The 13766-nt window shown below is 41.2% G+C and overlaps 1 protein-coding gene across 2 annotated transcripts in view; it reads right to left on the bottom strand.

The window, feature by feature from the left end:
- The window catches only part of SCNN1B (sodium channel epithelial 1 subunit beta), a 140147-nt gene that overhangs the window by 67422 nt on the left and 58959 nt on the right, over nt 1–13766 (bottom strand). For both annotated transcript variants that reach the window (XM_089682776.1, XM_089682783.1), the window contains 2 exons: nt 12045–12235; nt 9781–9887 (listed from right to left, as the gene is read on the bottom strand). In XM_089682776.1, coding sequence (XP_089538902.1) covers nt 9781–9887; nt 12045–12235 — 298 coding nt within the window. The remainder of the gene's footprint in view (nt 1–9780; nt 9888–12044; nt 12236–13766) is intronic.

Raw genomic sequence — 13766 nt, 5'->3', positions numbered from 1 at the left:
ATATATATAAACGTTACATAAAACAATATTACACCAAAACCGGCTGGCGCAAATCTGGGAATTATTTTAACAAGAGCGAAAAACAAGGAAAATTACAACAGATGAGGCTATATGCCTTATAACCAGAAACTATTTTTATATATAGATCGTGCAAAATTACATCACTTATATACAAGATTCCAAGGTCCCAGCTTCAAAAGCAGTATTGAATACCTCCATCAATCCCTGAAGTCTTGTTATTAGACATACTGGTAGCAGCAAATTGTAATTCTTCTAAAGTTAGTGGCTTTTCTAGTGCCTCTCTCTCTAGGACAAACAGGGATGGCAATTTAATAGAATCAAGAAATGACAACGAGTCGTCCTCAAAATAGGATACCTTACTACTGTACAGTAGCCTAAAAAAAAAATCACAAAAGACTGAAGATATCTCTGGAGTGGTATTTAGCACAATATCTGGGGGCCTCTGCAGCTCAGTAACATAGGCCGGTGAACAGTGTGCCCTCGCTATAGTGGCTAGCAAGTCATCCGTACTTTCCCCTTCCTCAAAATAGGGCTGTTGGAGGAAAAATAACTTTTCTGTTCTGCTTTCTTGAGGGAGACAGAGGCATAAGCCTGCTGTGATTGTTGCCATTCACGTGGGATCAGCAATGGTCTCGGCCTTTAAAACTTGAGTGGTTAAATCACATTCCCATTGGCTTGATCGCTGCTTTATACTAGAAATTTGTACTATAAGGACACCTCTTAGGTAGGCCTTCAATGAATGCCAATATATTAGGGAGGGCACAGTTAGTTTGTTAGTAACACTATACCCCTGGAGGTCAATCAGCATACCTCCCGAGGGGGGGGGGGGGAGCCAACCAGTAAGGATTCACTTTCCAAAAGGTCCAAATAGGATTTGACCTCAAAACAGCTTTAGGACTAAAAGGGAATGGTCAGGAAGACCTCTAGGCTATATCAGAGATAAAGGACAGCATCCTAGTTGTTCCCAAAGCCAAGTCAATTCTCAACAGGGTTTTATGGGTACGTGAGAAGCACAAAAAGTGTTTCTCTGTAGGGTGTCGTAGCCTCCAAATATCTACCAATCCAATATAATTAGCAAAGGCTGAGTTCTGCGAAGGCACTGGTCCCGTGGTAGAACCATACTTATCCAGAGATGGGTCACCATAATTATTGAAGTCCCCTACCAACAACCAAGGGACATCTGGTTTATCTGAAGTAATCTTTAGAAAATCCCTAAGGATGTCAGGTGAGTAGGGAGGAGGGATAAAGATGTTAGCCACTAAGTCTGGTTTCCTAAACAATGTACAATACAGAAAAATATACCTCCCCGTCATGTCCCGCTGGACCTGGCTGCAGGAGAAGTCCACCCCATTAGCTATTAACATAGATACCCCTTTAGAATAACAGGTATGAAGTAAAATGATATTGAGTACCATAGGTAGTACGTTTCAAATATTTCAGAGTATATGAACAAAGGTGGGTCTCCTGAAAACAGAGCACAGAAGGAGAATGACATTTCAAAGTAGCAAACACAGTTTGTCACTTGGTGGGATCACCAAGTCCTCTCATATTCCAGGATATTAAAACGTCAGTTAATGTACCCATAACAGTTCAGCAAAAATCAAGGTGTAACAGAATTTCCTACTCCAGCAAGTGGAGCCAAAAAAGTGTAATGGAAACCCCATGATATACAACAGAGTGAGAGAGTTCAGAACATATACAATCACTGCTTTGAGGGGACTGCCTCTTACTTCTTCAGAGAGCAAACCTCTGAGAATAGCACCGATCTCTGGCACAGACAATCAAATATTTTGCACGATCAGGAAAAACTGCAAACCAAGAGTCATCAAAAAGGAGAAAACAACTGAAAAACACAAAAACAAGGAAAAATACAATCAACCTGTAAAATAACTTGCTCCATGCAGGATCCACAACCTGGGGGGCCATGTGACCAGGAAGAGAACCTGTGATGAATGAGCCTTTACTGGACACTGTACAAGGCCCAGATACCAACCAGAGTGAAAAAAAAGGTTGTCACCATAATAAAAGTGAAAAAAAAAATAACAGGAACACTATTTGCAATGATGCTATTCATCTGTCTAGGCTGAGCTTCACAGAACTTCAGAAAGAAACAGAAGATAATCTTCATTGGGCATCAAGGTGGGTTGGAAGAGCGACCGGGTCACTTATATTCATTCAGCCACTGAGCAGCTGCAGCTGGCGAATCAAACAAACAATGGGTAGTACTATGAGCAACTACCTGCAGCCTAACCGGATATAACGTGGAGTAACTAAGATCCAATTGGCGCATCCTTTTCTTCACATCAGAATACTTAGTCCGTTGGCGCTGTACTTCCACCGAAAAATCAGGAAAGAAGAATATTTGTGAGCCATCTTCAGAAACAGACCATCGCTGTCTTGCCTTCTGTAGAATGATGTCTCAATCCTGATAATTAAACATCCATATGAGAAAGGTTCTAGGAGGTGCTCCCGCTGGTGGCGGTTTAGATGGAACTCTATGCGTCCTCTCTATAGCAACTAAAGGGGTAAAATGTTCAGCCCCAAATGTAGTTTTAAGCCAGTTTTCCACAAAGTCCACTGGATTCTTACCCTCCATTCCTTCAGGTAGTCCCACCATACTAACATTATTCCGGCGTAAACGATTTTCCAAGTCCTCCAAATGAAAGTCATGACTAGCTAACTTCTGAGCTGTAGATTTAGTAGATTGCAGCAAGGGATGAACAGAGTCCTCCAGCACACTAATTCTGTCTTCCACTGCAGTAACCCTTTCTCAAAGTTGCATAAGTCTTGTCTGATTAAAGAAATATCTTCCCTCATGCCTCCGAATCCCTGGGTTAGATTAGTAAGAGAGATATTACAGGTGACAATTGCTGACATAAAATCTTTTAATGTCAGTTCTGTGTACTCCAACAGGGATGGAGTCAGAGTTTGATGAAGGGTTACTTACTGCACCCTCAGGGATAGTCCATGTGGCTGCAACCTTGTCAGGAATGGACTCAGCACTGGTGGTGGGACTCACCTGCTGTGTGGGCTGCAATACCAGGGCTGACCAGCGGGTGCTCTCAGCAGCCAGAAGCTCACTCCTGTAGTCAGCCAACACCTGGGGCTGATTGCAGGAGGTGTATTTAAGGAATGACCAGGCCTGTGATCAGGGCCTTGGTGAATGTTTCCCATGAGCCCCTGTACCTGGTATCCTGTGTTCCTGCCTCGTTGCTGACCTTGCTTTGATCCTGACCTCTGCTGACCGTCTCCTGTTGAACCCCTGGCTTGCCTGACCATCCTTCTGCCTGATCCTCGGTACCGCGCTGCCCGCTACCTGCTGAACCTGGCTTGTGACCCCGACCATTCTCTGCTTGCTCCTCCTGTACCACGCTGCCCGCACGATACCGGCCCGGCCTGTCTGACTACGCTTACTTCACCCGACGATCCATCCATCCCGCACGGATCACCTCTAGTAAGTCTGCCTGCCTCTTCCCATCAGACTCCGTTCCTGCACTCCCCTGCCAGTACTCTCTACCACAGCTGGACGCACTGAGGGGTCGCGACCTGGTTCCAGTCTGCACCAAGTCCATCCCCACCATCAGGGGCCCTGGTGAATAGCAGGCTGGGACTTAGACCCCGCGCCCTGAGGAAATCCGTACTGTGGGCTTGGCCTGCCTGACCGCTCCACCTCTCCAGCCCTGACTGCACTGGTACCTATTAGTTTAAGGTTTATTGCACCTGGTTGTACATATTTATGTAAGTGTTGAGTTTGATTGTTTGCACTGCGTTTATGTTTGTGTTGTCTTTAATAAATTATATTGTGTTACACGCTATACCTGAAGTCTGTGTTTCTCTGTGTCGGTCCACACACCTCTGGTCATACCTGGAGCCCTGACACTGACAAACTTCCTCCCAGGCTGGTGAAGTAGAGGCTGAGGAAGCAGCTAGCCCAGCCGGAGGTATGGTATTATAGTATTATGATTTACGGAGTAGCGCAACACTGATTCACTTTATATTGGCTTATAGCAGATGTCTCCAAACTGTGGCCCGGGGGCCAAATGCGGCCATTTGTCCTTGGGGCAATATTCCTCTGAATGATATAAGGCACTATTCCTCCCACTGACACCAACAATGGTGTACTATTTCTTCTCCTGATACCAATGATGGAATACTATTCCTTCCACTAATACCAATGATGAGGCAATACTCTTCCTTTTACTGACCACCAACCCTGAGGCCATGTTTATTCTCACTGCTGCTGGGCCTGGGACATTTTCTACCCTTACTGACCACAATTCGGCCCCCCTAAAGTCTGAGATACAGTAAGCTGGCACTTTGAATTAAAAGTTTGGAGACCCCTGGCTTATAGGGATGCAGCCTCAAGTAAAACCCAAAAAACAATTAGCCATACTGGCATAGGTGTTGCTTTTTGCAGACAGAGAAAGGTGTTTGTCCTAAGCTGGGAAGCCACAGAGAAAAAACTGTTTTGCCATTATGAGGGTCTAATCTGCTACATATAATAGCTGTTGAATAATCTGAATCATAAAAAAAAATACATTTTCAGAATATTTGAAACGGAACAAATGTTGGTTTTGAGCACGACCTTCCTTTCATATATGATGAACATTATGGCATTCATCATTGAACTTTATACATTATTCACACAGCTTTGCCTTATATTCAAAAAATGTCTTCCTTCTAGTGCAGGGGTATCTATCTGAACAACATGGGAGAAGTCAAAGATCACCTGACACGATGTCAGCCAATGTCACCTCCTCCCACCTGATTTAAACCTCTAATGGCAGTACTATTGTGTCCCAATCACATACTTTACACGGCAATCATGGGTTTAAATCAGGTGTTGAGGAGACAACATACCACCTCCTCACCACCTGTAAACACACTCGGATTGCTTTGCAGAGGAGCAGCAGTGTCCACTGTACTTGTGAATGAGCCCTTAGTTGCATCTGGCAATAGCACGCTTAGGGCTCATTCACATGTAAAGTTGGGGGGTGGTTGAGTCGTGGTTTTCCCACTCCCAATCCCTACCCCCTTTAGCTTCTGAGGGAGCAGTCAAAGGAGTACACATGGCGCAGCAGGAATTACACCCCCTGTTACTTTTGGTAGGTGCTACCGCCTGTCAGTCGAGACTCATTCAAGTAAATAGGGTCACTCTGCAACTGCATGCTTCTGTGGGGTCCAAGGGGTTAAAGCAGGTGGTGAGAAAGCAACACACCACTGCCTGTTTACCCCTTGTTTGCTGTATTGCACATGGTTTCAAGGCACTTGCAGAGTGGCCTCATTCACTTGAATGGGTCATGTTTGGCAGGTGCTACACCCACCAACCATGACAGGGCATAGGAGCCAGTACTACAGATGAGGTATCAGCTTATGTGGCTCTTGCTCCCTACTACAGCTCCAACTTTACAAGTAGTTCCTCTGCATTGCACTCCACTTGATGCTCTGGGATCGCGGGTCAGCAAGCCCTGACCATGATCCACCAGTTATCTAGTCAAGATCTACTGGTTGCTGACCCCTGGTCTAGTGTATCAAAGTGTATTTACAGCCAATTTTTTTCGTTTTGGATAGTCTGAGAACTTTTTTTTTTTTTATGATAGTTTAGGTTTTTACAGCTATCCTGGGCTCTGTTTTACATACTTTTTCTTCACTTTCTGTCCCAAGAACAACCTTTTCATCAGGAAGCAAGGGAAGGAAACGCTTCAACAGCAGCTTTCTTCAAACTAAACTCCTATTTCTCCCCCACCCTTTGACTCTCTTCCCCAACGAGTCCATTAGTTTAAAAAAAATCCAAAACATAAAACTCCCTTTTTCCTAACTGATTCCGCAATCATGTGAAGTCTTCTATCTTCTTGTGTAGCTTACATAGTACATTTTCATAGGTCTGTAATTTTTTACCAGTGAATTACTATCTTTATGAGTCATCTTCTGGATAACACAACAATTTATATGTAAGTATCAAGCACGTGGTGATCTTTCCGATTCAGAGGTGACACCCAAGTGTTTAGCTGCCTTGCCTTATTGGTATTATCAATGATTCCATCATCATTTATTATAGGGAAATAAACATAACTATAAGGCTAAAATATGTTTAACCCTTTCACTGCCAGAGCTGGTTTTGCATTTTTGCACACATGTCTAGGCCTGAAGATTACACAAAACCCCCAAACATTATATATTTTCTGTAAGCAGACACCCTAAAGAATAAAATAGTGGTAGTTCCAATTTTGTATGTAACATGATAATACTGCAAAGGTCTAGCAAATGCAAAATTTCAGTAACAAAATACATTAAAATGAATTTTAGGGCAAACAAACGCAATACATTACCCACATTTTTGGTAAAATATAAAAGATGAGGTTGCACCAAGCAAATAGATACCCAACATGTCAAACTTTAAATTTGCGTTCGCCTGTGAAATGGCGACAAACTTCAGTAACCTATGTTTTCTTTAAGCGACACTTCAAAGACCCCTACAGGTCATCAGTTTAGTGTTACGGAGGAGGTCTTGTGTTAGAAATATTGCTCTTAACTTGGTATGTACAATGATATGTAACATGTGTATCACAATTGACGTTTTCACGCATAGGTACCCACGATGCGTGTGTGTATGTTCATATGTGCATATCTGTAGGGGTGAGGGAACTCAATATTTTTGGGGGGAGGATGTTATGTGCTTGGGTGTAACTTTATTTTTTTGCAAAAAACAAATGTTTTTGCTTAACTTTTTTTTCATCACATAGGAGACACAAAGTCCCCTATGTGATGATTTTTAGGTGACAGGTTCTCTTTATTGAGAAACATGTCTCCTCGGAGCTCCACTGGATATATTACAATGCAGATTGTATTACAATATATTTCCCTTTGGCTATTCTATGGAAAAGTGACAGCGGTGACCCGAAAGTGACATAATACATGCCGCTTTCCGGGTCACAGCAAGACGTGGACCCACCCGCCAGCACCATGTCAGCATGGGGCCCGCAGATGGGAAAACGGAGCCTGGAATACATGATGGCAGCACACGTGGGGGACGCTACTGGGAGCTGTGGAAGCAATCGGGCGGCAGCATAGCCATCCGATCGCTTCCACCTTACGGACCTGGCCGCGAAAGGGTTAATCAGTACAGTTTTGGTTAATTTAGAACAAATCTAAGCATGGGGCAGGGTGTCAATTATATGCTTCCTCTTTAGTGCCGCCTTTTGTAGAACACATCCTTGTAGCTACCTGGTTCTATACACCTAGTGTTTTATATGCTGAATAAACTGTTTATTTTCCAATATATTATCCACTTCTGAACCATCCATCCGCAATGTACTGCAGACAGGCGGCCCATGCAGGCAAAGCAACGTACTGGTACGTCACTGACTGCTTCATTGGGATGAAAAACAAAGAGATGTCTTAGTAAAAGCAGCACATAATACACACATTATACATTGCTGGACACACAATTAACCCCATGATTGCCCTAAAAAAAAATTTTCTACCAAAGACATGTAGCAAAATTTTGGCCAAAATTTATGAAGAAATTCGTTTCTTTTTTAATTGGATATGTTTTATAGTAGAAAAGAAAAAATATTGTTTTTTTCAGAATTTTTGTTCTTTTTTCATTTATATCACATAGAAAATTAAAAGCCCAGTGATCAAATACCACAAAAAGAATTTTCTATTTGTATGAAAACAAATGATAAAAATTTAATTTGGGTACAGTGTTGCATGACCGTGCAATTTCAAGTTAAAGTAGCGCAGTGCTAAATAGGAAAAAATGGCCTGGTCATGAAGGAGGGTAAAACCTTCTGGAGCTCAAGTGGGTAAGTGTAAATGTAGAAACAGATAACCAGAATGATTAGTAATTAAATACTTCTTCCACTACCCATGCCACCAAGCAATTTTATGAATTCGTCCCATGAAGGCCGCTGAAAAAATGACACTTCTGGGATTGTCAATCTCTTTGGTCCTCCGCAGTTCTCACTGGTTCCGCCTTCCGACCTCCACGTCACCACTAAAGTAGTGATTTGGAGGTCAGATGGAGGAACCCGTAGTAAGGTATTTCAGCTCCATTATTACCCATCCCAGCAAGACTGGGATTATTAAAATCTAATGTGTAATGCACTCAGGCTGCATATGCAATATTAAATATGGAACTCTTACTTTTTTTCTTGACGAAGTGATACATCGAGGGTTAAAAAACCCTGTGCTGGCACCACACAGGAGAGTCGGACCTCTGTTTTCACAATCGAGGAGGCAGCCTGGCTCTTCAGCAGTCCAACACCACCTCCCCAAAACACCACTTCAATCAATCATGCTATCCTGGGAGTGAGAGCTCTGTTTATTGGAGCAGTGTAGTGGCATGTTGGGTTGGTGGAGCACCGGGCCACTGCCTTGTGTGAGAGGACCCTAGTCCAACTCTTCAATGTGCTGCCAGCCCAGGGTATATGAACCTTTGCTGCATCCCTTAGCAGTTAAAACATGTAAAAGAGGCCCATATTTATACTGGAAATGCAACCTGACTGCAATTCAGGAATAAAAAGAAAGTGTTCAGTTGGGCTTCAACAGATAGACTTAAAGAAATAAATAAAATATATATAAAACCAAAGTTTTTTAGTATTGGATAGAGCAGGGAAGAGTTGAAACACCTGCCAGGTTTTCTCCTTTTTTTTTGCTACGTTTCTCATTGAGAAGACTATCCTTTGCTGTCTGTCCGCTACAACATGAAGCAAGGGGAAATTTCCCATAGTGTGAGAAATCCTCTCCATCACCAAAATAAATGTCCCTGCTGAAAGGTGTCTCCTCTATTATTGTTCTGGTGATAACTTACATTTTTTTTAAATTTCCCTCACTTTCAGTCCCAGTAACAATGATCTCCAGGACTAATGAAGAGGGGGACTCTTCCCTATTCTATCCAAAATGTAAAAAAAAGGGATAGAGTGGTCTCAGTCTGGTACTTTATATACAGCTGGGAGTGAGCCACATTGGAGTGAAGGTTATGATGCTGATTACTGTAGCTACCCATATGGAAGAAAAATATATTTGAAATACTACAATTTTGGCCATATTCAATATATTTCAATATATATATATATATATATATATATATATATATATATAGCGTTTTTATTACAAAATATATAAAAACTATTTTTAAAAATACATTTCAATTATACTTTATGTCTTTAAAAATACAAATCTACATTTTTGGAATGCATTTAAAAATATACGTAAACATATATGAAAAAATTTATTTTTAAAATATATTCTTCAAATTTTTTTTAACCTTTAAAAAGTAATTTTAACATATATTTTTACATATATTTTTAAATGCATTCCAAAAATGTAGATTTGCATTTTTAAAGACAGACGGTACATTTGAAATGTATTTTTAAAAAAATGTGTCATATATTTTGTAATAAAAATGCATTTCAACATGCAGTATATATGTATATGTTTTTTTAAATATATTTTGAAATATATTGAATACGGCCCAAATTGTAGTATTTCAAATAGTATATGTCAATATATTTGGGAAGAATATTTTTTAAATATATTTCAAATATTTTTTTCTTCCATGTGGGTACCACCTTAACCCCATTCCCAATGAGGCACTTGATGTACTGAGGTTCTTCTAGAGCTGTGGGAACTTTGGGTGGCATTAAGATCTATGCCAGCTGCACGTCTTTCCCAGGGTGTCATGGCTACATTTTTCTTTCATCTCAGCCTGATAATGTATTGGTTAATACACTGACGTTCACAGCAAAGTCATACCAAAATCAGCTCCCGGGTTTGCAGATTCCAGCAGCTCCTGACCTTCTTGACCCCAGTTAAAGATGTAACAATTTCCATAATCTTGGTGGAAAATATGGGTGAAATTTCTGAAAAAGAGAGCAATGATTTTTATTTTTCTATTTCCTACTACAAGTTTTTACCACTTTTGCCTTTCATTCCCTATACCCATCTTGAGTTTAGTTGTGTTAGTAGGTTTGGATAAGCTTTAAACTGCTGCAGTAAAAACAATGAAGGTTTCTGCAATAAACATGATTTGTATGGAACCATACAATATTTAACATTCAATGTAGTGTGGGTGTATTCCACCTTCAAAGTAAATAAGTCATATTTACATTTTTAAAACAGATTCTCTATCTAAAGTGGTAATAAAAATCTAGAGAAAACCAGTTTCAACTATACACTCAGTCTGAGAATTTTCATCAACGTTTCAGTCACACCGGGTAAGTCCTAGGTTTCCACAAAAAAAAACAAAACACTTCTACAGAACCTTGATTTGCCTGCTGTCAGAATTTAAAAAAGAGAATTTGTCACTACATGTAATATTGCAATGTCTATACTTTGCCCATTGACACCCCTTTTTCCTAAAGGAGAAGTACGGCCAAAGCTCTTTTGGCTGTACTTCTCCTGTGGGTCATAGGAGTGCAGTTCATTCTGCACTCCTATGACCTGAAGCCCACTGTCAGCTGATGTCACTCATCCAGTCCATGCTGGGGAGAGACCCTGAGTTGTGATCCACCCCAAAGTCTGGAGTGGGACCAGGCTCAGCCTATCAGCTGATAACCTGAACCAGCTGCTTGTTCCCCCTCCACAGCCCAGCGCTTCACTGAGCACGGGAAGGGGGGGGGGGGGGAGAGCAGAAAGCGGTGACTGACAGTCACCACTCTCTGCTCACAGTGGCAGTAAATAAATAAATAAAACAGAACAGAAAATAAAAGAATAGAACAGAATACAGTACAGTGGCAGTAAATAAATAAATAAAACAGAACAGAAAATAAAAGAATAGAACAGAATACAGTAGAAAATAATAGTGTAAAACAGAACAAAATAGAATAGAAAATAAAGGAATAAGAAAAGCATAGAATCAATTAGAATAGAATAGAAAAGATTAGAATATAAAATCAAAGAATTGAATAGAAAATAATAAAGTAAAACAGAGCAAAATAGAACAGAAAATAAAGGAATAGAATAGAATTGATTAGAGTAGAATATATTAGAATAGAAAATCAAAGAATAGAATAGAAAGAGTAGAAAAGATTAGAAGAGATAATCATAGAATAGAATAGTATAGAAAAACAATAGAGTAGAATAAAATAGAAACAATATAACTGCCTTCTGTAATTCAAATTTTGAATAGAATGGATTTGAATTCAAACAGAATACATTAGAATAGAATAGAAAATAATAGATTAGAAAAGACTAAAATATTTTACAAAACATTTTGAGCTGCACTATGGTGTCGTAAGTATTGATCAACAAAGAAATTTTGGTTGAAATAGAAATTTCCAATATGGTCATGCAACTCTTCATTTAGCCCCAGGGGCGGACTGAACGTTTGGAAACTCGGGCACTGCCCAGGGCCCAGGGTCAGTAGGGGGCCCCATGAGATGCCCCTGGTACCTTTTTGATAGGCATTTTTGAGTTTGGGCAAGGACACTGGGGCCCCATGATCCCCTATTGTCCGGGGGCCCCATGAGTTGTCAGTCCGTCCTTGTATAGCCCATATACCATCATAAACACATATGGACTGTGGACTATATATTGTAACCTTAGAATTATTATCAAATCCATTAGAATTGTTTTCAAATTTGTTTGAATTATTTTGAAATCCGTTCAAAATTTTGATTAGTTAAATAATGAATCAAAATGAAACAAAACTATTTTTTTCATTTTGCACATGTCTACGTAGTAGTAGTAGAAGCTGAATGATCAATGAGTGGGGTTGAATCAGCAAAAGGACTGTCAACCTGCCTTGAACAGTTGGTGCATGACGTAACTGAAGATACTGAAAAAATCTACAAGTAGGGATATTAAATTCCTCCTGTAAATCCGTAAAGGATTTTAGCTGATTATCCTTGTATAGCTGGTGTATATAAAGAACACCTCTAGAGGAGCAGCCTTCAAAGCCCTGTAATTTACCCAACTCATCCAATCTTCCTCCCTCCCAAATGGGGTGATCTCTCGAATTGAATAACTTTACTAGTGTTACCCAACCAGTATTTTCTTGGCTCCCTCACATTTCGTACCTGTAACTGCACGCATGTCCTCCAAACATGCAGGTGAGAATCATGTCCTCTGCCTGGTATCCCATTTTAATCTTTTCATCTTCTGGTATTTGGGAAAAGATGTTGGAAAACTGAAGCAGGTACCATTCTTTTATAGCATGAACACCACTTGTAAAATTACGATAGCTGCACTGCGTCCCATTGTTGGTGCACTGTAGGAAAAAAGGGGAGAAAATACTATATGAGGGACACAGACCTTGATTTTATACATAAATGTACACTCTGCTGTTCTTATTAGCTTTTGGAGAAGACCTTTGAAAAAAGCTGGTCATAGGCGGATCCCAGCTGAACCGTATGAATATCGATCAGTGTGTGGCCATCCCTGTTCAACAGGAGTGGATCATTAGATTGACTTCTGTCAAATTAATAAGTTGGGAAATGGAAGTAACTATCAGAATACAATGCCCATTAACCTACCTGTACAGGGTCAGAGGGGCTCCATAATGAAAGAGAGAGAATAGAAGATCTCATCGGAGCAAAGTAGGAAGATTACAAGGCAGAGGCAATGCCTAATGGTGGTTATAGATGAGATTGGGTTTGGCCTGAACTTAGAAGCAGCTACTAGTGCCAGCCCAATTTCCCACATACAACCTGCACATACAAAAAAAATGGACAGAGAAGCTAATGACATCATTGATCTAACACGGCCTCATGGCCATACTAGGTCAATATAATTTATGAGGTCATGTTAGGTTAATGATGTCACAGGCATCCCCACCCCTTGTAAGTGCAGATATAGGGTGGGGAATCTCCCTTCTGCAGCTGATTGGCTGGACAATTACAGCTTACTTCTGGGTTCCACCAAACTTAGCATTCACTCAAGCATTTCATGTATGTAGCATTGTATGTAAGGGCTGTCTTAATGCATGGGCACTGCCCAGGAGCCCCAAGTGCCTGGGAGTCCCAGGATAATCTTGCATTACATTATATTTGTCAACTGTCCCGGATTTGCTGGGACAGTCACTCTTTTTACTAAGCGGTCCCAGGATGGCTCAGGCAGCATCCCAAAACCTGGGATGTGCCCTCCAGATCCCAGTATTGTACAATGCTGACCCCCCCCCTATACTGTGCCCTTCTGCCCCCCCCTTCCCCCCCATACTGTGCCCTTTGTGTTGATTAGTCCTTGATCTATAGCATGTTTTCTTATTGTGTAACCAGTTCCGCACCACCCTATAGCAGAAATACTGCTACAGGGTGGCACGGTTGAGCAAAATCACACACATATATATGTGTATATATATATATATATACGTGATTTTGCAGTTCCAGGTAGGGGGTGCGTGCCCTACCCATGCCGCTGTTTGTGGCCTTGGCTGTCAATCACCGGGTCCCAGCCGGTGATTACTCACCAGCACCCAGTGATCGCCGAGTATCTCCAATTGGGGAGAGACCTGAGTATAAACAATACAGATCTCTCCCCTGTCATCTCCCGCACACTCGTTTGTATGGCTCTGCATAGCAGAGCCATACAAAGCAGTGTGCTTACAGTAAAGAACACACACAGCATACTGTGAAAGAGCACACAGTTAACCCTTTGATCGCCCCAGATGTTAACCCCTTCCGGCCCAGTGCCATTAGTAGAGTGTCAGTGCTTTTTATTAGCATTGATCACTGTGTTGGTGTCACTGGGGATGTCAGTGACAAGAAGTAAGTTTCCCCCCGTGACAGAATGCCCGCTGCAGC

This window comes from Staurois parvus, unplaced genomic scaffold, assembly GCF_062004578.1.
Source record: "Staurois parvus isolate SC_StPar_1 unplaced genomic scaffold, SC_StPar_1.0 ptg000018l, whole genome shotgun sequence".
Lineage (NCBI taxonomy): Eukaryota > Metazoa > Chordata > Amphibia > Anura > Ranidae > Staurois > Staurois parvus.
Note: the sequence above shows the minus strand (reverse complement) of the source record. Positions and strands in the feature narration are given on the sequence as shown.